This window comes from Coenobita brevimanus, chromosome 78, assembly GCF_032717465.1.
Source record: "Coenobita brevimanus isolate Jiangsu-jjx chromosome 78, ASM3271746v2, whole genome shotgun sequence".
Lineage (NCBI taxonomy): Eukaryota > Metazoa > Arthropoda > Malacostraca > Decapoda > Coenobitidae > Coenobita > Coenobita brevimanus.
This window is the reverse complement of record NC_137031.1, coordinates 32,458,980-32,485,835: the sequence shown is the minus strand read 5'-3', so window position 1 is coordinate 32,485,835 and position 26,856 is coordinate 32,458,980. Positions and strand designations below refer to the sequence as shown.

Here is a 26,856-nt window from a genome sequence, read left to right as displayed (position 1 = left end):
TCCTCCTACTCCTCCTCCTCCTTCCTTTTCCTCCTCCTCCATCTTTCTTCCCTCTTCCTCTGTCTTCCTGTTCATCCCCTCTCCACCTCCCCACTTCGCAGATATCTCAGTTCTCCTCCTCCTCCTCCTCTTCTTCTTCTTCTTCTTCTCCTTCTCCTTCTTCTCCCAAACACTCCACATCCTCTTGTCTGCTCTTCCTCCCCGCCTCGCCTCATAAACACTTCAAAATCTGTACCATCATCTCCTCCCCTCCGTCTTCCCTCCTCTCCACCTCCCTCCATCTTCCCTCTCCTCTCTCCATCTTCTTCCATCCCTCCATCTCCCCTCCACCTCCCTTCATCCTCCCTCCCGTCTCTCCATCTTCTTCCACCCCTCCATCCACCCTTCACTTCCCTTCATCTTCCATCTCCTCTCTCCATATTCTTCCACTCCTCCATCCCCTCTCTACCTCCCTCCATCTCCCCTCACCTCCCCAGGTTATGTAGTGGTTGTAATGCTGATCCTGGTGATGTAATATGCTGGCCAACACAACATTACTAATGAAGTGGTAGTATTAGCAGCTTCACACTAGATAGATGCTGACTGATAGATTAATATATATATATATATATATATATATATATATATATATATATATATATATATATATATATATATATATATACTGTATAGAGAGAGAGAGAGAGAGAGAGAGAGAGAGAGAGATAAGGTGATTATCGCACCTGGCGGCTTCCCGCGACAAGTCAATTAGCACACCTGACTTCCTCTCTCTCTCTCTCTCTCTCTCTCTCTCTCTCTTCACCCTACCCCTTCTCCTTCCCTCCCTGAACGTGACTTTTGATGACCCACCCTGGTGTCGGGGCCGTTGACCTCCTGCACGGCGGTGGATATGACCAGCTGTTCCCTCTGCAGCACCAGCGAGTCAGAGGTCAGGATCAGCTTCATGGGCTGCGGCCGCGACTTGCCATCACTCACGCTGACCAGACCCGCGTGCATCTGAGCAGAGGGAGATGAGACGAGATTAGGTGAGATTAGGTTAGATTAGATTAAGTTGCATTAGATTAGATTGTTAGATTAGATTAGGTTAAGCAAGGTAAGATTAAGTTAGGTTAGGTTAGGTTAGGTTAGTTTAGGTTAGACTAGGTTAGGATAGATTAGATTACATTAAATTAGATTAGATTAAATTAAAATTAGCTTACAAAATTAAAGCACAGATTGTATGAGAAAACTGCCATACACATACCAGTAATTTTTCGAAACATCATCGCCATATAACAAATTTAATCTCGAATTTTTACACCATACCATTACATTAAATTTTTGTGAAGGGGTAAATGGAGTCTTACCCTAACCCCCCTATCTCAAAACCCCCCCCTTAAAGCTGAATAAAATCGTCTGGAGAGCAAGAATAAAAAAAAAATGTACGTTATTGAGTAGGGGTTAAAAAGATCTTCATACTAACCTTCTGTGGCTAAGATGATGTGAGAGAGAGAGAGAGAGAGAGAGAGAGAGAGAGAGAGAGTGTGTGTGTGTGTGTGTGTGTGTGTGTGTGTGTGTGTGTGTGTGTGTGTGTGTGTGTGTGTGTGTGTGTGTGTGTGTGTGTGTGTGTGTGTGTGTGTGTGTGTGTGTGTGTGTGTAATCCTACCAACAATTTTAATTGAGAAACTGTTATCAAGAAATTTCACGCAGTTCTCAATCTTTTCCCCTAACTTATTAATGAACTAAACACACACACACACACACACACACACACACACACACACACACACACACACAAAGGCTTGCATTTTCTCTCCTAAGTTCATGGATACGCAATTTTACACACATTCTCTCTCTCTCTCTCTCTCTCTCTCTCTCTCTCTCTCTCTCTCTCTCATGGGAACAATAGAAAAAAAAGGGGGTGAGAGAGTGGAATGATAAGTGAAGTGTGAGATAAGACAGGGAATAAGTGGAGAAAGAGAGATGAGAGTGGGAGGAGAGTGAAGGAGCAGGGGCAAAGGTGAGAGAGAGAGAGAGAGAGAGAGAGAGAGAGAGAGAGAGAGAGAGAGAGAGAGAGAGAGAGAGAGAGAGAGAGAGAGAGAGAGAGAGACTATAGAGAAGCAAAAAGGAAAGAATGAAAAATAAGGAAATAAGAACTGGTGGGGAATGGAAATGAAAGAAGGGAAGAGGAAAGGAAAATTGGAGAGTAAAGAAGAGGAGGGGAGGGGAATGGTGGGGAGGGGAGGGGAATGGTGGGGAGGGAAGGGTAGTGTAGGGGAGGGGAGAGGAAGGGTGGGGAGGGAAGGGTAGTGTAGGGGAGGGGAGAGGAAGGGTGGGGAGGGGAGGGAAGGGGAAGGAAAGATGTATGTCGTGTCAGATCAGAGGCGAGAGGGACGTTCCGGGAGAGGAGGAAGGGACAGGAGGGAGGGAAATAAAGGGAAAGGAGGTAAAGGGTAAAGAAAAGACATGAAAAGGGGAAAAAAGGAAGGAGGAGGGAAAAAGAGAAAGTAGGAAAAGAAGGATGGAGGAAAAGCAGGAAGGAGAAGAGAAAAGAGGAAGTAGGAAAAAGAGGAAGGAGGAAGGAAAAAGAAAAAAAGAAAAGAAAGAGGAGAGAGAAAAAAAAGAGGAAGGAAAAGAGGGAAAAGAAGGAAGAATAAAAAAATTAGGGAGAAAGAAGGGAAAAGAAAAAAGAGAAGAGGAATGATGAAAACACAGAAAAGAAGGGAAAAAAAGAGAAGAGGAAAGGTGAAACAGAAGAGAGGATGGGAGGGAAAGAGAAGGGGAAGAAATTAAAGAGAAGGAGGGAAAAAAAACAAAAGAGAGGAGGGAAGGAAGAAAAAATAAGAAGGAATATAGCAGGGATGGAGGCAGTAAAGAAAGGAGAAAGAAGGTGGAAGAAGGGAGGGAAAAAGAAGAGGGAAGGGAAGGAAGGAGGGGTGTAATGATGGAAAAAGAGAGGTGTTAAGGGAATAAATGGTGCGGGAAAAAAGGAAAAGTGGAAAGAAGAAAACGAAAGAGGGTGAAAGAAAAGGAAAGAAGAAAAAGGCGAAAAAAAATGGAAAAGATGGAAGGAATATAATGGTGTAAGACGGAAGAGGAAGAAAAAAATATGGAGGAACAAGGAGACAGGGAAGGGACTGGAGGGATTAGTTCGGAGACACGGAAGGACATAGGAGGAGGAAGGGAGAGAAAAGGAGTGTTGGAAGGGAGGGAAGGAAGAGACGGAAGGGAGAGAGAGAAAGAGAGAGACGGAAGGGAGGGAGAGAAAAGGAGAGACGGAAGGGAGGGAGGGAGAGAAAGGGACAGACAGTAGGGAGGGAGGGAAAGGGAGAGAGCGAATGGTGGAAAGGAGAGGGGAAGAAGTGAGATAGAGAGGAATGAAGCGAGAGGAAGGGGAGGAAAAGGGAGGGAGGAGAGAAGAGAAGAGAGGGACTGAGGTGAAAATAGAGGTGGGATGGAGAGAAAGAGAGGGAGAGGAAGGAGAGGGGTGTTAAGGGAGCGGGGAAGAGTATAGGGGAGAAGAGAAAGCAAGGTAAGAAGGGAGGGGGGGCAGAAGAGGCAAGAGGGAAGGGGTGAAGGGAGAAGGGAGAGGAGAGAAGGGAGGGGAAGAGGGAAAAACCGAGAAAAGAGGGGGAAAGTGAAAAGGAAGAGAGGGTAAAAGGAAAGGGGAGAGGGGAAAGGGGAGATGGAAAGGGTAGAAGAGAGAAGGGGAGAGAAGGCTTCCATTGGGCGATTTTAAAGGAATTATAATAGTGAAGAGATTACTAAGGATGAAAGGAGAATGGAAGGGAAAGGGATAGTGGGAAAAAGGATGGGAAAGAGAAAGGAAGAGGAAAGAATGGAAGTGAAAAATGTGAAAAAAAATATACGAGGATGCGAGAAAGGAAGGGTAAGAGAGAAAGAGGTGTATAAGGGAAAAAGAAAAATAGAGAAACAGGAAAAAAGGGAGAGAAAAAGTGAGAAAACATGAGAAAGAGGAAGATAAAGCAAGGAAAGAGAGGAAGGGAAAGATTGAAAAAGAATTGAGAAACTAGGAGAATGGAGAAAAAGAGAGTCGAAGGGTAAAACTGAAAAAGAATTGAGAATGACAGTAAGAGAAAGGAGAAAGAGAGAGGGAGGAAGGGAAAGTGGGAAAAAGAAAGTGAGAAAGTGAAAGAGACGACGGCTAGAAAATATGGGACGTGCAAGAGGAAAGGCCAGGGAGCAGAGGATTACCGAGAGAGAGAGAGAGAGAGAGAGAGAGAGAGAGAGAGAGAGAGAGAGTTGGAAAAAAGGTTGGTGCTACTGAGGAAAAGAAAGAGGATTGCCAGACACAGAAACCAAAGGACAATGTCACACAGAAAAAGCAGAGTAAAGTAATCCCGGCAGGAGACGGAACAACAAAATACTACTGTAAAATAAAAGAAAAGACAAAGGCTGATAAGAAGGAACGTGATGATTTTCTTCCGCTGCTACTACTTATGATGAAGATGATGATGATGATGAAAAACTAACTGCTTGCAATGCCAATCAAAATAAGAAAAATAACTAGGAACATCGAGCAAATACAGAAAATGAAACACACAGGTAAACAGCAAACAATACAAATAACAATCAAAACAGAGTAAAAAGCACATAACAAACAATGCCAGAAAAACAAGACAAAACAGGAAGAAGCAACATGGGATGCGAATAAAGATGAATATGAAACAAACATGAATGATTATCATGCATAAAAAATAAATATAATGGAGAAATTAATAAAAAAAGAAATAATTTAAAAAATCACTATCCGTACGAACTTTCGCAGTTTCATAAAAGAAGAAGAAACTGGCCAAAAATGTGAAACTAATGAACGCAGTAAATCAACCTGAATGTGAAAATCTCGTCCCTTTAATCGTGCCCAAAGTTACAATGGAAATAAAAAAGTAAATAATAATAATAATAATAATAATAATAATAATAATAATAAATAATAATAATAATAATAATAATAATAATAATAATAATAAATAATAATCATCATCATCATCTAAACCTGTGTTGCCCATGAGGAGAGTAGGAGCCCGGGGCTAGGCAAGCTGATCCTGATATTTAAGATGAGTGGCCAGCCTCATCATCCCTGAGTGGCATTACATGAGCAATAAACCCCAATTCACCCCTGGCATATAAACCTGCACAGGCTCAATCCGATTGGAGAGCCTTAATTACCCACTATACCACAAGGCGCCATGAAACCATTTAGCTTGTCACTCAGTGCAGACTCACCCATAGGCAGAAGGAAGGGGATAGGATGAAGGGAAAAAAGACAGAAGAGGGAGTGTAGAGTCACGTGTAGGCATAAGGAAGAGGAAAGGATGAAGTAAAGAACGACAAAAGAGGACGGATGGAAAGAAGGAAGAGAGAAAAGAGTAGTCACCAGAGTGCAGCACTACATCAAGCGAATGGATGGTAGAGCAGTCACCAGAGTGCAGCACTACATCGAGCGAGTGGATGGTGAGCGCCCCCACCTACCACTAAAAAGGTAAAAATAAATAAAACGTCCCTCTACCCAAACCAACCCTGCCAATTAACCGATAACGACACTAACTGGCAACTCGATCAGCTACGTCGAGTGCTGATTGGCTGGCCGGGGCTTTGTTGATATGATGACGTAACAAGCCCCCGCCCCCCCTCGCTCTCGTTGCCCTCACAAATTAATAGGTTCATTTGTCAGCGTGGATGGCTATTTTACCGCTCAGTATCTTGGGTAATTATTTGTTTTGTGCCTCTAAATGGGAACGACTGGGGGCAGCAATGATCACGTGAGTAATGGATTCACCCTTAAGCATTATGAGTAAATTATTTAATATTTTTACCTGTGGCGAACGGATTGACTGCGACAGGTGTTTGTGAGGTGCATATAAAAAGAAAACGTTTGTCAGGGCTAAGAGTTTTGCTACATACATAAATACATACCCAACATCAATACTTTAGTTGACAGAGGAGCCAGAATGACGGACAAACTGACAGACAAATGGCTCGAGAGACAGAAAGAGACCAGCGGGTGGATAAGAGAGGGTAGTGAAACGCGGGTTGAGAAGTCCGTAGAGTTTAGCTCTGCCAGGGTGGGCTCTTGCGAAGGCGATCAGAACATCTCGGAGAACATAAACCTGGACCAAACTTGGAATGTCAGCTAGTGAACTCCTGATATATATATATATATATATATATATATATATATATATATATATATATACATATATATATATATATATATATATATATATATATATATATATATATATATATATATATATATGTGTGTGTGTGTGTGTGTGTGTGTGTGTGTGTGTGTGTGGCTTCGCAAAAAATGGTTATCAGGGAATGGAATCTTGTCTACTTACATACATGACTCAAATACATTCATACATACATACAAATTACGTCAATAGCATAACTGATAAAGTAAAAAAAATGTTACCGCAGTGAAGAGGTTAAAGGAGAGTGATGTAAATCCTCCATAACGATGATCCCAAAATTAAAAAAAAAAAAATCGTCGGTGGATAACAAGAGTAAAGCATAATAAAGCGTCATCATAGTGAAGGGATTAATATTTATCTAGGTTTCCTGTGATTCTCTCTCTCTCTCTCTCTCTCTCTCTCTCTCTCTCTCTCTCTCTCTCTCTCTTACCGTCCCCTCCTCTGCATTCGGGTAACGATATCAATTACCATCACCAACAATGGACACAACAACCATAAAAACAAGAACTACAACACATACGGTAACATTAATATATCAACGACCGAGGAAAAGACGTATCAGACAAGGCAACAAGGAAAAAAAAAAAGTAAATGCAGTATACTCGACGTTTATCAAGTATGTATGTATATGTATGTATGTATGTGTATTTGAGTGTATGTATGTTTGTATGAATGTACAATGTATGTATGGATGGATGGATGAATGAATGTATATGTATTGTTACATAGCCTATGATTTCATCATCCATTGTGTAATTTTAACGCACAGTATGCTGCATGTTTGATCACGAGCGTGTTCTGCCTCAGTCCCCCCCTTCTACCGTTATAGTAGAGTAAGTCGACATCTCTGTTATACTTTGCGGGATTGTCATCTCTTTGTCCCCATGGCTTCATTTGCGCGTCCTCATTACAAGTTGTATCAGGCTCTGCTGGCCCCTATATAATGAGCTCAGTCTCTGCATCATGGCCACTTAGATCTGCTCCTCATTTTGTTCACATCTCTGTCCTCCCCTGTACAGATATTATTATTATTGTGAGTGCTCAAGAAATCTCCAACCATCTAGCAGCTGTGTGTAATTTGAGTATTACTGTTATTGCATTTTTTCTTGTACTGTATAGCATAAGTTTAATTTGTAGGCTTAGTGAAGTTTTTGTAATTCATGTATGGATCTTTATGTCAGTCATTTTTGATAATAGTTTGTATCTGTAATAATTTATCTGGCATTCACTGAGTATTATCTGGTATCTCATTTTATCAGGGCTGACTTAGATAAATTTACTCTTGCTAACTTCGTGTTAATAGAGGCTATTGCAGTTAACCATATATTTAACCTGTTTATTTGCCATTACATTATCCTTATGAGTTCTGAATGTTTTGTTGTTAGTTTGTGCATTAAACTTTAACTTGTAATTTTACCTAACTCTTTTGTTTTGAACCTGGAACTTTACGGGACAGTAGTGACTCTTCGTATTCTCACTTAAAGTGTACATTATCTTTCTCTGTTCCGTAACATAAATTTGGCGACCTCATATCAGGATATTCAGGATATTATCATAAGGATATTGTTTGATATTTTGTGACTGTGATATATTCATGATGGCTACTATTTCTACACTTGATGAAGCCAAAGATTTTTTGTCAAATGTGCAAACAGTGTGTGATATAGAAAACAGAACAAAGAATGAACTTAAGCTTGTTGCTCAACAATTGGGAATTGCAGTTCACTCTCATCATTCTAAGGATCAAATTGTTGGCATGATTAATAAAAGCTTGTTTAATGTAACTCCTCCAAATGAGCAAACGCAGATTGAATTAGCTAAGTTACAGCTAGCTCTGCAGGAGGCTCGTGCTAAAGAAGCTGAATTTCAGGCAAATGCTAAGCAGGCGGAATCTCAGGCTCGTATTGAAGAGGCACAGATACAGGCTCAGGCACAAGTTGAACTTGCCAGGATTCAGGCAGACCATGAGTATCGCATGAAACAAGGTGGAACTGGATCATCTAGCTCTGATGATTTTGATGTGGCTAAAAATGTTAAACTTGTCCCTCCTTTTAATGAATCTGATTTAACAAAGTATTTTCAGTTGTTTGAGAGGGTAGCTACAGGTTTTAATTGGCCTAAGGAGTATTGGCCAGTACTCCTTCAAACTGTTCTCACCGGTAAAGCTCAAGTAACTTATGCATCTTTGCCTCAGGATCAGTCTGATAATTATGATGTAGTTAAGAGCTTGATTCTTAAGGCCTATGAGCTTGTTCCTGAAGCTTATAGAGTAAAATTTAGGACAACTTACAAGCAAGATAAGCAATCCCATGTTGAGTATGCAAAAATCAAAGAAGATCTGTTAGACCAGTGGTTAAATTCTAAGAATGTGGATTCTGATTTTGACAAATTTAAGCAGATGATTTTGCTGGAGGACTTCAAGAGGTGTATTAGTAAAGGTGTAAGCCTATATCTTGATGAGAAAAGAATAGATAATTTGTCTGATGCTGCAGTTTTAGCTGATGAGTATGTTCTCACTCACAAGAGATATTCTAGAGGAAAAGGGAAAGCTGAGAGTAAGTACGTTGCCTCTACTCAGAGTACAGGTAACAGGAAAGAGAATAAGGATGATGTTTCTCAGGAAGTAAATACCAGCTTCACCTCTAGATTTCAGAAAAGTAAATGTACTTATTGTAGTAAGCTTGGTCATACTACGGAGAGATGTTTCAGGAGACAGCGTGATGTGAACAAAAAGGAGTCTTTAAATATTCAGTCAATTGGTCTAGTGTCCACTCTTGAGAGTTCCCAGAATGCTTTAACTGAGTTAACTGAACCTGCTTTGAGGGGTAACTTAAATTCTCATGATGGAGCTCCTCTTTTGAGCAGTAACGTGGGTGACACTCTCAAGAGTTCATGTGCTAATTTCCTGTCTGATGGTTTTGTCAGTCCTCTGGACAGTAATGACAGGAAATCAGTTCAAATATATCGTGATACAGGTGCTTGCCAATCCCTTATGCTGACCAGTGTTCTAGGCTCTAATGTTAATTCCTCTGATGAAACTGTAATCTTACAAGGTGTAGGGAATAATTACTTCTCTGTTCCTCTGTGCAGAGTGAATTTAGAGTCTGGTTTTGTTAATGGTTCTGTTATGGTTGGGTTGGTTGAGACACTCCCAATGTCAGGTGTAACTTTCTTACTTGGAAATGATATTGGTGGAAGTCAAGTGTGTCCAGCTCCTCAGTTGTCTAGTGAGCCAGTGGCTGTGTCCCTGGATTGTGATGTCCCTGATGTGTTCCCTGCATGTGCTGTCACTAGGGCTAAGTCTAAAGTTACTGGTGATTTAGAGGATAATGATGATGATGATGTTATCCTAGCTGACACTTTTCTTGCTAATTTGGACCACTCACCAGATGAGGCAGTACCCCGTAGTGTTGATAATTTGTCTCGTCAAGAGTTGGTTGAGTTGCAGGTTGCTGACCCTGAGTTGAAAGGGCTAGCTAACTCTGCTTACAGTGAAGAAGAGTCAGCCGGTGCTTCTACTTGTTATTATGTAAAGTCAGGAGTACTTATGAGGGAAGTGGAGACCCCCAACAGCATCAGCCGACTGTGAATGGGAGGTTGTACATCAAGTTGTCATCCCTCGTGTTTGTAGGCAGGATATCATTCGAGTGGCTCATGATTCCAGTTTGGCAGGACACCTTGGAGTGAGGAAGACTGTGGCACGCATTTTGAAACACTTCTACTGGCCAGGTATCTTCAGGGATGTTTCCTGGTATTGTAAGTCTTGTCACACCTGTCAAGTTGTGGGGAAGTGTAATCAGACCGAAAAGGTTGCACCTCTAGTTCCCATTCCTCCTTTTGAGGCGCCTTTCACCCGTGTGTTGGTGGATATTGTGGGCCCTCTTCCTAAGACTTCTTCAGGATTTTCTTATGTGTTGACCATGATTGATATGGCTACTCGTTATCCTGAAGCCATTCCACTTAGAAACATCTCAGCAAAGAACGTGGTTAAGGAAATGCTAGGGTTCTTCACAAAGTTTGGTCTGCCCAAGGAGGTACAGTCAGACCGAGGAAGTAATTTCATGTCAAATGTTTTCAAGCAGTCTCTGAAAGAGTTGGGCATCACCCAGATCACGTCTTCAGCTTACCATCCCCAGACCCAAGGAGCGTTGGAGAGATATCATCAAACACTCAAATCGATGCTCAAGAAATACTGTTTGGAACATCAGAAAGACTGGGATAAAGGTCTTCCATTCGTTGTGTTTGCCGCAAGAGAATCTCCAAATGAATCACTGGGCTTCTCACCTTTTGAACTACTGTTTGGCCATGAAGTAAGAGGACCCCTTAAGTTACTCAAGGAATGCTGGCTGTCGGAGGAAGATGACGTCAACCTGCTGGAGTATGTGATGAAGTTCAAAGAACGGCTGTCCACTGCTTTACAGCTGGCGAGAGAGAATTTAGGAGCTGCTCAGGAGAAGATGAAGACTTGGTATGACAAGAAGTCCAGGTTACGCCACTTTCAGCCAGGAGATCAGGTTTTGATTCTGCTACCAGTTCATGGGCAACCTCTTCAAGCCAAGTTTAGTGGCCCTTATTTCGTGGAGAAGAAACTCAGTGATGTCAGCTATGTCATCGCCACACCAGATCGTAGAAAGAGCAAGCAACTATGTCACATCAACATGCTAAAGTTATATTACAAGCGGGATGAAAATAATCCAGTCTGCACTGTAGCTGTTCCACCCGAGTCTGCAAGTGAAGCTCTCCCATGCAGTATGAGCCTGAGTGATAGTTTGGGGAAGAATCCTGATATCATGAATGATCTCCAGACTAAGCTTTCTCATCTACCACCCAAGGAAAGGCAGGAGTTTTCGGCATTACTGCAGGAGTACCCGCAAGTGTTCCGTGCCACTCCAGGAAGAACCACTGTGTTGATGCATGATGTCGATGTTGGAGACGCAAAGCCAATTAAATTGCCTCCTTACCGTGTGAACCCAGTGAAAGTTCCTCTCATCCAGAAGGAGCTTGGCTACCTGTTGGACCACAAGATGATTGAGCCCTGTCAGAGCGAGTGGAGTTCTCCTGTCACTTTGGTCCCTTAGCCAGGTGGGTCACAGCGGCTTTGCATTGACTGCAGACGTGTTGGTCGGATAACCGAAACAGACACTTACCCTCTCCCTCGTGTGGAAGATTGCATAGACAAGATCGGAAAGGCTAGGTACATAAGTAAGTTTGATTTGTTAAAGGGATACTGGCAAGTACCTATGACTGAGCGTGCTAGGGAGATCTCATGTTTTGTAACATTAGGAAAGACATTTGCATGTTCTGTAATGCCATGTACATATTGTTTTAGAGTAATAAGAAATTTCCTTTGTAAATTTCTTTTTTCTTTGTGGGGAGGTGTTACATAGCCTATGATTTCATCATCCATTGTGTAATTTTAACGCACAGTATGCTGCATGTTTGATCACGAGCGTGTTCTGCCTCAGTCCCCCCCTTCTACCGTTATAGTAGAGTAAGTCGACATCTCTGTTATACTTTGCGGGATTGTCATCTCTTTGTCCCCATGGCTTCATTTGCGCGTCCTCATTACAAGTTGTATCAGGCTCTGCTGGCCCCTATATAATGAGCTCAGTCTCTGCATCATGGCCACTTAGATCTGCTCCTCATTTTGTTCACATCTCTGTCCTCCCCTGTACAGATATTATTATTATTGTGAGTGCTCAAGAAATCTCCAACCATCTAGCAGCTGTGTGTAATTTGAGTATTACTGTTATTGCATTTTTTCTTGTACTGTATAGCATAAGTTTAATTTGTAGGCTTAGTGAAGTTTTTGTAATTCATGTATGGATCTTTATGTCAGTCATTTTTGATAATAGTTTGTATCTGTAATAATTTATCTGGCATTCACTGAGTATTATCTGGTATCTCATTTTATCAGGGCTGACTTAGATAAATTTACTCTTGCTAACTTCGTGTTAATAGAGGCTATTGCAGTTAACCATATATTTAACCTGTTTATTTGCCATTACATTATCCTTATGAGTTCTGAATGTTTTGTTGTTAGTTTGTGCATTAAACTTTAACTTGTAATTTTACCTAACTCTTTTGTTTTGAACCTGGAACTTTACGGGACAGTAGTGACTCTTCGTATTCTCACTTAAAGTGTACATTATCTTTCTCTGTTCCGTAACAGTATGTACGTACGTATGTATGTGTATAAGTATGCATCATCAATCATCATCATCATCCACAATCATCAACATTAAATCATCATTATCATCAATCATTCATCATCGTCATCAATCATCATCATCATCATCATCATCATCACAACCAATATTCACACCACAAAAACATTCACTGATACAATTACAAAGAAAAAGCACACAGGACAACTGGAAAAAAAAAATCAAACATCAATTTAAACGTTACCTTTAAAACACAGGCATCAAAAACAAACACAACAAAGGATACAAACAAAAACAAAAACAAGCCAGAGCTAAAACGGGGCAGTATTTCTCAACCCTCACCGTTTTTCCTGTGTGTGTGTGTGTGTGTGTGTGTGTGTGTGTGTGTGTGTGTGTGTGTGTGTGTGTGTGTGTGTGTGTGTGTGTGTGTGTGTGTGTGTGTGTGTGTGTGTGTGTGTGTGTGTGTGTGTGTGTGTGTGTGTGTGTGTGTGTGTGTGTGTGTGTGTGTGTGTGTGTGTGTGTGTGTGTGTGTGTGTGTGTGTGTGTGTGTGTGTGTGTGTGTGTGTGTGTGTGTGTGTGTGTGTGTGTGTGTGTGTGTGTGTGTGTGTGTGTGTGTGTGTGTGTGTGTGTGTGTGTGTGTGTGTGTGTGTGTGTGTGTGTGTGTGTGTGTGTGTGTAGTCCATTCCGTGGCCCTGACAGGAACCCTTTACGGTAAATCTCTAAGGACACACAGCCTCTCTCTCCCCTCGTTACTGTCCCCCCACCCCCACCCCTTCTTTCCTACCTCCCTCCCTCACTATCACCCCCTCCCCTCTCCTTCTCTACTACCTCCCTCACACCCCTTTCACCCACTCCACTACCACCCCTCTCCTCGTTACTGTCCCCCACCACCACCCGTACCCCTCCCCGCCCGCTTTTTACTACCTCCCTCCCCCTCACTATCTCCCCTCTTCCCTCTCCCCTCCCTTTCTTTACTACCTCCCTCACACCCCCTCCACATTCCCCCTCCCCTCCACCCCTGTCGTCACTGCCCCTTCATCCTCACCCTCTTGCCCAACTATACTCCATTCACTTTGACCTGGCGTAAAAATCCCATCTCTTAATCTTGAATGTTGATCTGTAGCACGAGAATATTACGCGTCACGAAGAAATGCCATGGGAAGGATGCAGAGCCACTGTGTTGTCTTTTTTTCTAACAATGAACTACGTGCACTAAGTTGCAAATGGACACAATATAAATAAATGAATGAATAAATAAATAAATAAGGATATTCATATACTAAAGGAACAGGAATCTCGTAGGATCAGTTTAGAGATGAAAGTTTATATAACAAAATCACCTGTATCAAATTATTCACTAAACTTTTGTTATTTAATTAACCTGCCCACCAATATAATTATGGTAGTCTAATTTTAACAGAGATTTCCCCACCCTGCCGCGGCGGTGGCTGAGTGGTTAGCAACGCTGCCTACGAAGATGCCAGCCCATTAACGCCAGGGTTCGAATCTTGGTGGGGGCAGCTGATGTCACTAGACTCGGGTGTACATCTACCCTTTGTTGGTTGGTAGGTAAAATGAGTATCTAGGGTCACACCTGGGGCAGGTAACTGTGGTAACCTGGATGATGCAGTGGCCTTGTAACCCAAAATACTGAATAAACCACCACAGGCTCAACGGCCAATGTTACGGAGATGTACACCGCGGTTAAGCTTCTCACGGCGTCTGTCCCAACCTTTACCTATACCCTTTTCAGCCCCAGAACACCTTTTCTTAATCTTATTCTTGCTATCTCCAACGATTATAGCTCAGGTCAGGGGACGCTTGTCGAACTGGGGGGATTACATACAGTGCCGGTATAGCTTTAATCAGTACTCTGTTACTGGAGGATTAGTATACATTAGTTTTCGCCTGAGGGAACTGGGATACTTCCAAAATTTGAAAACTAAGACGTAATTGTGTGGTATTCGATAACCCTTAGTTGTGATGAAAGAATGAGTCTCCTTGGTTACTAGTCAAAACAACCCTCCTGAGTACACCTGGCCATCAACCGAACAGAGAGGGGTTAGGGATCTTTGTGAGGTTAAAAATAAATACACTAAAATCACATGAATAAAATCGTCTGGAGGTGGCAAGAAATAAAAATACAAATGAAGTCCACGGTATGAAGGGGTTATGTGCATTTATTCCTTTTTTTTTAAGTTTTATTTTCATTGCTTCTCTCCTGCTTATTCATTCCTCCAAAAGTATCACTCTTTTTCTACATTCTTATTACCTTTATATGTCCTCTCTCTCTCTCTCTCTCTCTCTCTCTCTCTCTCTCTCTCATTAATTAAGCTTTCCTCACTCCTTCCTCATTACTTCGACCTCCTACGTTGTCTAATTATCCTGCCTCCTTCCTTCCGTGCTTTCTGCCTTCTCTTCCTTTTCTTTCTTCCCACTCTCTCTTTTTCCTTCCTTTCTCATTTCTCTTTTCTTAATTTCCTCTAATTCTCTTCCCTTCCTTACCCTCTCCTCTTTCTCTTCCTTTCTTCTTCGTATCAATCTTCTCATATCCCCCTCTTCCCTCTTTCCCTTTCTTCTCTTCCTTCTCTTCTCGTTTTCTTTTTTCTCCCTTGAAATTGTCTTCCTGTCTACCCTCTTCTTTCCCTTCCTTCTTTTCATTCCTTCCTGCTTGGTATTTGTCTTCTCATTCCTCTCTATTGTATCTGTCACTATCTCCTCTTTCCTCATTCTCTTCATATCTTCTTTCCTTCATTTTTTTCCTCATTTCCCTCTCCTCTCCTTCAACCTAACTCTCTTCCTTTTCTTCCCTCTATTGTTTCCCCCCGTTCATCTCCCCCTTTCTATTTTCTTTCATTCATGATCTTTTCTTTCTTTAATTTTCTTTCCTCCTCTCTATGCTTCTCTTTCTCTTTCGCCTCTTACATCTCTCCTGTTTTATTCTTATTCCATATCTTCTTCCTCCTCACTCTCAGGTTTTCCTTATTTTTACCACCTCCTCCTCCTCCTCCTCCTCAACTGTCTATCCTCCCACTTCCGCCTTCCCTCTCGATCATTAGGTCAATTGCTCAAAAGACACGTCTCTCTCTCTCTCTCTCTCTCTCCCTCTCTCTCTCTCTCTCAATTTCAGGATGTTAGTAGGTACACAGTCTAGTCGAAATTGTGTGTGTGTGTGTGTGTGTGTGTGTGTGTGTGTGTGTGTGTGTGTGTGTGTGTGTGTGTGTGTGTGTGTGTGTGTGTGTGTGTGTGTGTGTGTGTGTGTGTGTGTGTGTGTGTGTGTGTGTGTGTGTGTGTGTGTGTGCGCGCGCGCGTGCAGGAAGCAGCTAGTCAGTTTATGACTGCGTTAAGAATGCAGCAGACAATAAAAGTCGACATTACCATATAAACCAAGTGTACATCACGTTACACACACACACACACACACACACACACACACACACACACACACACACACACACACCTCACATCAAAATTAAAGCGAAATAGGACGATGGAAAGTTAAATCCAGTTAGGCTAAGTCAAGAACTGAATTATGTTAAGGATATAATGCATTTCAATTAATTGGATGAAAAGGTCATTATAGAGTGGAGGGAACAACAGTGCAATTGACAGGCATCGGAATTGGAATAGATGTTGATGTATGTTTTCACTGTGCGTATTTCAGTGGACTAAATCTTCAGATAGATAGATAGATAGATAGACAGATGGATAGATAGACGGATAAATAGATAGACAGACAGATGGGTGGATGGATAGATAGACAGGATTTTAGTAAGGAATTCTTGGCATAATTTTTTTTTTTAGTATAGTCTCCATCATTAATTACATTTTACGTCATTTTCTCCTTCCTTAATTGGTGTCATCATCATCATCATCATCATCATCATCATCATCATCATCATCATCATCACCACCACCATCACCACCACCACCACCACCCAAAATTCCAACACTCACAAACGCCAACACAAAAACTCAAAGCCAATGCGGGTTCGAATCACATATCCTGCCTCGCCCTCCCCTGAGCCGCACCGACCAAGCCCTCCCCTGGCATAAATCTCACCTTCCGTAAACACATTAGTAAGCTGGAATAACAGACTAACTTTTCCCTGTTCTACACAAAAAGTAGGAAGGAAGTACCGACAGGAAGGGAAGAGTTGTGTGTGTGTGTGTGTGTGTGTGTGTGTGTGTGTGTGTGTGTGTGTGTGTGTGTAATTCACCGGGTCGGTCAGGATCACTTGATGGTCGTGATCGTCAGCTTTTTACTCTCCCGGAAGGGAGCTGAGAGCTCATATAGTCCGATCTAAGGGCAAGGCTGTGACCTTCACACACGCACACACCCGTCCCCTTGCTCAAGGGGGAGAGTAACCACCCACTTCGTCAGTGCAACTTTTCGCAACCTGAGCGAGGTGCGAACTCCCGTCCACCAGTTGGCAAGCGAGAACGTTACCACTGCACCAGCGAGCGGTGTGTGTGTGTGTGTGTGTGTGTGTGTGTGTGTGTGTGTGTGTTTGCGGCCTCCTGTCAGCACACACACACACACACACACACACACACACACACACACACAACATAAAAGTTAAGGGTACATTTTGGCAGCTGTTATACTAATAATGTAACAAATGTACTTAATGTGCTCTCCAGGGATAACTTAGCTCAGAACTCACAGTTATTAAGACACTAACAACCTAAAATAACTGGAAGGAGAGTCTGGTCTGTACAGAAACTTATAAATGTACTCAGTTTATTCAGTAAGGAAGGTCTAATTCTTATATTTTTATTCAATTATATCTACCCTTGCTAAGCAGCAAATAAAAGTAAGACAAGTAAAGAAAATAAAACAAGGCGGTGAAAGAAGCAAAGGAGATGAGACAGGTAAATGATTGTGCTCAGGTAACAGGTATTAAGGTGAATAGGATACCTTAGTAGGTCCACGGGAACGACAGACCTAATCAGGACGGCTTTCATCCCTGTCGCTATTTTAATGGTGGAAGGAAAAGCCCCCAAAGCCTGAAAGCCCGCAAATGTTTCCACGCCAGAGAAAGCCAGAACCAGAGAGAGGCATGAGGAAGAGTTTTCATTTCGAGATGCCTGGACACACTGCACTTGATTGTTTGTGTGTGTGTGTGTGTGTGTGTGTGTGTGTGTGTGTGTGTGTGTGTGTGTGTGTGTGTGTGTGTGTGTGTGTGTGTGTGTTTCATTCAAGTAGAAAATAATAATCTACTATGGTAGACTTTGGCGCCCACCATCCACTCACTCAATGTTCAGCTACCTTTGGGTGACTCTACACTGAGTGAGAAGCCAGATGGTTCTTGTAACTCAGCAAGCCATTTGCTACGTTGGATTGTAACCATGAATTCAAACGACGCCCAGTGTTCTAGTGGGTTAAGGTGGTGGTGGTGGTGGTGGTTGTGGTGGTGGTGGTGATGATGATGAAATGAATATGACCAACAAGTTACGAATCTCATTGAAAGAAAGGAGTTTTAGTTGCAAATATATACTGCGAGTGAATAAATACCTAAAAAAGATAAATAAGTGAATGTTACCTCTTTTTTCGCTATCCTTGTCTTATTCTAGTATTTTAATCGTCCTTGTAGGAGCTGCCTCGCATGGGTCAATTGGCCTACTGCAGTAAATCCTCACTTGTGTTTTTATGTATATATGTATGGATGTATGTGTGTATGTATGCATGTGAATCTATTCCCCCTCACTATCTATCTATCAATCTATCTCCGCGCCATAAAGACCACATCCTCCAATTTCACCCTGCCAAAGTTACTCTCACCACCCTTCCGTTAGGTCTGTGGATGGGCGGCAATTTGCACTGGGTATTTTTTGCCTCTGAAGTTTGGAAAGCTTGGAGGACGAGTGAATGGAGGGAGGCGGACTGTTGCACTGGGTTAATTGTTGCTTTTTTCCTTTTCTTTCTGCTACCTTTGTGTGTTCATTTTTTTGGCATCTAAACCCTGCTCGCTCCATTCATAGTACAGGGAACAGGGTGGTGGTGGTGGTGGTGGTGGTGGTGGCGGCGGTAATTGATGGACACCCAAAACATTGATGGCGTCACGATGAACAGGGTGATGATAACGAGGGTGAAAATTTTGAGCTTTTCCAAAATTCTGGCTGTCTGGAATCAATGAACGTCAATTACCCGACACAAAGTCATAACTGATGGCCGCACCTATCCATCTATCTATCCATCTATCGATCTATCTATCTCCATCCACTCGTGTATCCATCCATCTATTTCTCTTCTTATCAAGCTCCTTGTTAATGTCTCTCTCTCTCTCTCTCTCTCTCTCTCTCTCTCTCTCTCTCTCTCTCTCCATATTAATCAACCTATCTCCCTCTCTCCATCACTCCCTCTCTCAGCCACTGCCATCCATATTTCACCACTGACGTTACATTTACAAAAAGTTATGGACCCCGACGGCTCTGGAAATGACAGGGACGTGTTGCTCTCTTGCCATATAAACCAGGAATATATTTGCATGTCATATATACCGATGAAATAGATGGTTATATTTAGCGGAAGCAGAGAGGGGAAAATCGTGCGTGGTTATAGTAGTGAGCTGGGGACTATTTCTGCTCTCTCTCTCTCTCTCTCTCTCTCATACCTCGAAAACTTCATCCAGCGTGATCCTGACATAAAGACCTCCAGGCGACCTAATTCCGGCTCACCTAGTCTGTCATTTCATTCCTGTATCACCTTACCTAACCGAGCTTACACTGCCCTGCCCTGCCCTGCCTTGACTTAACCTAACCTCCCTTTTGTTGTAATGGTACTAGGTGGAGCTCAATTTGCTTAGGCCAAAATAGAGCCCTTCTTCCTTGAGTGGAATGAGCTCTAACTGCCTTCATAAAGCAGCTCTCCCTAAAACACACATCCCTCCCATAAGCATACATCTTCATTATATACACATCTCCCTAAAACATACGGCTCCCTAAATCATACATCCCTCCCTAAAACACATCCCTTCCTCCCAAAAACTCACTGGCTTTCAACTTTAATAAGTGGTAGGCGGTGCTCAAATTCCTTCCCCCCCAAAATAAAGCCCTCCTCCGTTGAGTCACAGGTATTTAGAGCACAACAGTTCTTAACCAAATGGAAACACTGGCTCTAAGGCTAAGTTCTCACCTTCACCTCTTGTGTTCTTGACCTCTGACTTCTGACCTCTGACCTTTGCTGCTCAAAAATATATCTAGCATCCTGTGTTTGGTGTGGTGTGGTGTTGTGGTGGGAGGTGGCGTTGTAGGCTGGTGTTCGATGAGGGGTAGGGTGTGGTGTGGGAGGATGAGGTGTAGTGGGGTAGGGTAGGGTAGGGTAGGGTAGGGTAGGGTAGGGTAGGGTAGGGTAGGGTAGGGTAGGGTAGGGTAGGAAAAGCAGACACGGGTAGGGTAAGGTAAGGTTCAGAAGGTGGGTATAGGGTGACGTGAGATGTGGCAGGGTGAAAAAGTGTGATGTGACTGTGGACAAGACGAAAAGGAAGGAACAGGTGAAACACAAACACCAAGTTTTCCTCCTACGTTACCTGAGTGACGCACACCTGGGTAAGAGAGACAGGGTTGGGAGGTGGAGAAGGGGGAGGGATGGACGGGTAACTCACGACCTCCATTTCCCCCTCTCCCCCCTACCCCCCAAAAAATACCCTCTTCACCTGTCACATTTCATCACCTCACATCTCACCTGTGGAAGAAAAAAATAAAAATATATTAGTAAACACAGTGTAACTTGGGGGGGGGGTACAACAGTGATGCTGTGTGTGTGTGTGTGTGTGTGTGTGTGTGTGTGTGTGTGTGTGTGTGTGTGTGTGTGTGTGTGTGTGTGTGTGTGAAATAAACTACTCTATTTTATATTTTTCCATCATCATCATCATACATATATCATCAGTAATACAATTTGCTGTCGGCCACTTAACCTTTCTTTCTTTACACTCCACATAATAAACAGATATATTATTTTAAGATTACTAGCCATGTCTTTAAAAATCACGAAGGGGGAAGACGATCACCCAATTTTTTACACTGATTTTTAAAGCACGCGGCGAAAAGAGGATATATCTGGCCTCTCTATACCTTCTCTGTCTCTAAAGTATAATGTTATATAGTTAAATTTTTATACCCATATGCCTTCCACATAATTTAACGTCTGTCTTAAATCTGCGTCTTCTCTTCTATTTAGCTATGAAAATGTTAAGCATATGATTCCAGGGCTCATACCAAACAATACCATCAAGTTTATACCTCATACCAACACCACACCAGGCCAAAGCATCATAAATATCGTCATCATTATTTCCAGATGGCCGCTACAACGAAGGAATAGGAGGACAAGACCCTGGTATTAGATGCTACAAAACAATTCCACGCACTATGCCTTATACCACATACCACCATCACACCAGGGCAAGCCATCTTAACGTAATCATTATCCTCAGGTAACCACGACAGGGAGGGAGGCGATAGGAATAACAAAACCAACACCAACCATCACTAAAACCACAACACCAGCTTCCACTACACCACACACCAGCACCACACCAGACAGCCACATCTTCAATACCGTGATCGTTATTCCCAGGTGACCGCTATCCGAAGGCACGTGATATCGAGCCCTTGCTACCTGCTTCTGATCCTTGCCACGTTCAGTAATACCAATTCCTTTAAGTATTTTGGAGTGCTTTCTTGTATTTATGAACGAAAGTGTGCAGTACTATGTTATGAGAGAGAGAGAGAGAGAGAGAGAGAGAGAGAGAGAGAGAGAGAGAGAGAGATCCTTGTATCTATGAAACTCAATATAATTCTCCCCTCTCCCCTTTCCGTCCTCTCTTCTACCCTAGCCTCTCTCCTCTCCACCCCTCCCCATCTTCCTACCTCTTTCACTCTTCCCGTACAATCTTCGCCATTCCCCTACCCCTCTCTCTCACTCCTTCCATCTTTCATCTTCTCTTCCTCATACATATTATTATTACCTTTCTCCACCCACTCGCCCATCTTTATCCCCTCTCTCCCCTCCCTCTCCGCCCCCTCTTTCCTTCTCTCTCCCCTCCCTCTCCGCCCCCTCTTTCCTTCTCTCTCCCCTCCCTCATCCTCTCTCCCCTCACTCCCATCACTATCCCCTCTTCTCTTCCCTTATTCTTCTCGTCACTTCCTTATCCCCTTCCTGTCATCATCATCATATTCGCCATATTCATTCCCTTCCATTCCTTTCATTAACAACCCCTTTCCTCATCTTTTCATGATCCTCCTCCTCCTCCTCTCTCCTATATTGTCATCATCATTATCATTATAATTATCATCATCATCATCCACTCTCCTCGATGCATCATCATCCTCTCTCCTCCTCCTCCTCATCATCATCATCATCCCCTAACTTCAGTGCAATGTCAGGTTTTCCTCATTACCTAATTGACCTTTTGTTGCAATTGCAGTCAAATGAACTATGCAGTATGACACTCGCATCCCACCGTTCAATCACTAATGGACTGCAAACCCAGGAACAAGGGATTTCAATTCCATTTGTGTCGAAGCTGATCAAACTCCATTATTCATTCAATGCCATTCACTCAATCATTCATCCTATTCAATTAACCGCGGCTGGACAGGACGCCTTCTCGTGGTGGCACCCATATAACCGAGCAACTTCTCTACCTGGGTATGCAAACGTCCCTTAACTCACTCCCTATCCCCCGAAAGAAGGATGGTGGGGGACAGCGGGATGAGGACAACTAAAGCCTGCAATCCACTGGTTATGCGTTTCAGATGAGCTTGGAACTGCAACTACTACTACCACTACTACTACTACTATTGCTACTACTGCTGCTACTACTACTACGACTACTACTACTACAATCAATATACCTATCTGTTTTTCAGAATAATTATCATCACTACCGTTATTAAAAAATCCCCGTCACCCACCCAATCATATCCCTCGCTGTCACTCACCCAATCACTCACTCTGCTTCATCCAATCAAATCATCAGCCTTTCATTTCTAAGCTTTATCTACACCTGCCATTTTCAATCTCACCTTAATTAATGGTCTTATCTTATATCTCATCCGCTTATCTCTTTCACACTAATTTTTCACTGCTATTCACTCAACCACTTACTCTGTTTCCCTTCAAGCAGCAAATGAAATGAGTCAATCTTTTATAATTCTAACTTATACCTTCAGTTACCGGTATTTCAGTCAATTACATCATTCATTCATTCACTCAATCATTATGCCTGCCTCCTCTCAGTGCATCATTCTTGCATTATATTAACCTTTATCATGAGCAGCCTATTTCATCATCAAAGTCATCACCAGCACCAACACTAAAGAACTCTCCTATTATCTCATTCATTTACTAATTAACCACATCATTCACTGTCAATCATCTAATCATGCACTCTCCCTCCACTCAATAAACAGCTTTTTCATCATTTATCTTCATTTCATCACTCCATCTATAACAAATCTTAAATTACTGTCAATACAATTACTAACTCTTCTACCCTATCCCTCTTCCATTTCACCCCATTCCTACTTTCCCCTCTCCGCTACTCCACATCCCTATCCCCCAACCCCACACCCCTATCCCCTACAATCCACACACCCATCCCCCCACAATCACCCCCTCCCCCACCACAGCACCACACACACAGATATCAAGCGCGTGTGAGTCGAATGTGGAGAGAGATATCGTAACTGCTGTCATCTGGACCACCATCCTCCCTACAACCAACCCCAACACACCTCCTCACCCCCACCCTCCACCCCAACCACAACTTCCTCACCCCTCTTCACCACCAGCCCGCCACGCCAACTATTCAGCTTCCTCACCCCTCTTCACCCCACCCTCCACCCCCACCACTCCTCCCCTGCCCAACCTATGCAGCTCCAAACGCAACTTCACCCTCAATTACATCAAATCTAAAACAGAATATTGATAAAGAAAGTAAAAATTATCTAACCCCCTCTCCTCTCTACCTCTACTTTTTCCTTCTCTTCCCTCCACCAGCTCTTCCTCCCTCTCCATCTCCCCGTCCTCCCCACCATCACAGCACCACACAGCCAATATTGAGCGTGTGTGCGGCGGCTGTGTCAAGAGATAAAGTGATTGCTGTAATCTGAGCCCCCCCCACCCCTCCCCCTCCCCCCTCCCCCCCACCCCTACTCCCCGACCCCACCCCTCCCCCTCACCTTCCCCCTTATCCCTCCCCCCTCCCCCTCACCCCTATTCCCCAACCCCACCCATCCCCCTCGCCTTACTCCCCCCTCATCCCTCACTCCTCTCCCTCACCCTGCACCCCCCTCACCCCTACCCATTCCAGGCTACAACCTCCTTGATTGGTCTAGCGCGGGTTTCAAAAGATCGGTTTATATGCGGACTAAATTAGCGAATGACGGGGAATGCATAGGTGGATTAAATTTGGGGTTATTGAGCCAGAATACATGAATTTAATTACAAGAGAGAGAGAGAGAGAGAGAGAGAGAGAGAGAGAGAGAGAGAGAGAGAGAGAGAGAGAGAGAGAATCGGACTACAATTCGGAAATAAAAAGATGCCTACGTGAAATATTTTTGTAACGAGCGAGCGAAAATATAAGAACTGAACTAAATCAAAACTGTGGAATTAGTCCGAAAAAATATAAAACAAAACAACATTGGAGAAAGAGGAGGAAAATATATGAAACAAATTGGAAACAGAGTAAGGGAGAATACGTGAACGAAACTGGAAGGGAGAATGTGAATTAAATTGGGAGGGATAATATGTGAAAGAAATTGGAAGGGAGAATATGTGAATTAAATTGGGAAGGAGAATGTGAATTAAACAGGGAGGGAGAATGTATGAACGAAATTGGGGGGGAGAATGTGAACGAAATTGGGAGGGAGAATATGTGAACGAATTTGGGAGAGAAAGTACGTGAACGACATTGGGAGGGAAAATATGTTAAATTGGGAGGAAGAATGCAAACTATATTTCTGAAATGACTGGGATCTGACGAAGAGTGAAAGAGTGAAGGTTAACACAGTAGTCAGAGTGGATTGAGCAACATCAATCGATTTATCTACCTTCTCCTGGGCGCTTAATCCCATCTATCGACTAAATTATCTTCCCCTAAGTGCCTAATCCCGGAGTTCATCCACCCTGACCACGACAAAACCTAGCTCCAGACCCACATCACAATTCTTCTCTCCACATCCCTTCCCCTAATACAAGCCGCCCTGCCTCATACACTCTTCCACTTCATCCTTCCACCTCCCGTTCTTAGACGTATACTAGGAGTCCTTCTAGCACTTCTTCGTTACTAGCATATTTTTCGATGTGGCTGGACTGGGCAATATGGTTTTATAAGTTACTGATGCGAAGTATGGAGATTAATGAGGTGAGAATGATTGGAAGAGGGAACATAAATTGAATGTGTGTGTGTGTGTGTGTGTGTGTGTGTGTGTGTGTGTGTGTGTGTGTGTGTGTGTGTGTGTGTGTGTGTGTGTGTGTGTGTGTGTGTGTGTGTGTGTGTGTGTGTGTGTGTGTGTGTGTGTGTGTGTGTGTGTGTGTGTGGTGATGCAACACTAACACAGAGGCCTCCATCCATCAGTCTCACTCCACCATCAATCTCGCCAGCATGATGGATTCTGTCACACACCTGCCTCCCTCAATGCTACCCGAAATACTTACAAAATTACTTACAAACAAAAACACTTACAACTTTAAACCTTCGATCACAACTATTTCTCTTACACCAGGGGTTGTCAGAGGGAGGGAATTCTCACCTGGGAAGGGGGGAAATTTGGACATTTTGAGGGAAAATTTGGACATGCTGAGGGAAAATCTGGACATGCTGGGGAAAATTTGGACGTGGGGAGGAGGATAAGAGAGCAAAATGGCCAAAGTAGTCTTACTGATTTGTTGGTTATGAATTTGACTTATTTTTATGGTCAAAGTCTTCTTGGCTTTAAATTGCTGCTTCAAAGTCAGAACTTTGGTCCTCAAAAAATTAGCATACTATATTGCTGGAAATCTCTAAAAATAATTTCAAAAATGACAAAATCGCCAAAATTTCCCTACATTTCTTGCAATTATAAGTTTAAAGTTATCTTTAAATGGAGGAGAATTATGATAAAATATAAAGTTAAGAATATTCTCAAAGGGGGAGGAATTCCCCCTTTCGGAAGCTGGGAAGCGGGTTTCGAGTGTGTGTGTGTGTGTGTGTGTGTGTGTGTGTGTGAGAGAGAGAGAGAGAGAGAGAGAGAGAGAGAGAGAGCACTCCCAATGATTGCAACCACCACCTAGACCCTCGAAATCTCAGATCGTATTGAAAAAAAAAAAAAAAAAGTGGTCGACTGACCAAAAAAACAAAAACAAAAAATAAAAACTATTGGAAACATAGGGATGATAGAATAATTGCCTAACTATATCTTTAATTCCCCCCCCCTCTCTCTTTCTCTCTCTGCCACAACCCTAAGCAACTACCAACATTGTCTTGTTTTTCTTTCCACAACAACAATAAACTAAGACCAAGAACACACACACACACACACACACACACACACACACACACACACACACACACACACACACACACTTACCTGTGCACCTCTTGGGGATAAAAGGAACGTATCTTATTCTGGTGTAATTGCATCATTTAGGTTAAGGCTGGGGAGGATGGGGAATGAGAGACTGACTAGGAGAGTGTGTGAGGTGAAATGAGGTTGAGAGGGAGACCAAGGATGAGGTGGAAGGATGAAGACGTTAAGTATACGAAAAGATCTGTGAGTTGGGGAGAGGGTAGCTTAATAACAAATGACTGGGTGACATGAAGGTGAATCGTATTGCATTACCTTACTGGATTATGGCGGGTGGCGATGTATGAATAGATAGAAAGATATACAGATAGACAGACAGATTGATACAACGACAGACATACACACAGATAAATAAATAGATGGATGGATAGATAATTTCGCATCTAAGTTCAATCTCAAGTGAGCAGCAGCTGTAGCGGCAGCGGCAGCAGCAACTCCAGGCTCATCTGAATGTGAACCCACTGGAATGGATACTAAAGCTGCCCTCCACCTGCACTCACCATCCTCCTTTTGGGGGATAGGAAGGGAGCGGAGGGATGTTTGTATAACCGGACAGCAGACCACCACCACCACCATCACTGCCACCACCAATAGCCTACTACTACCATAACTACCACTACAATCTACTACAACCTCCACTACTACTACCACTACTACGAAATTAAAAGCGTACAACAAGAATCACTCCTATTACTGCCACTACCACTACAACTACAAATACTTCCAACCATCATTACCACCGTTCATCATCGTCATCATCATTATCATCATCATCACTCTTCTCTCTCTCCTCATCATCTTCTTCCTCTTCCTACTCCTTATCATCATCATCATCATCATCATCATCATCATCATCATCATCATCATCACCACCACCACCACCACCACCACCACCACCACCACCACAAAAGATC

The 26,856-nt window shown here is 42.9% G+C and overlaps 1 protein-coding gene across 1 annotated transcript in view; it reads right to left on the bottom strand.

Moving 5' to 3' along the window:
* Syn2 (Syntrophin-like 2) overlaps positions 1-26,856 on the bottom strand; it is a 131,030-nt gene that overhangs the window by 41,528 nt on the left and 62,646 nt on the right. The window contains exon 2 of the mRNA XM_080279481.1: positions 850-996. Coding sequence (XP_080135607.1) covers positions 850-996 — 147 coding nt within the window. The remainder of the gene's footprint in view (positions 1-849; positions 997-26,856) is intronic.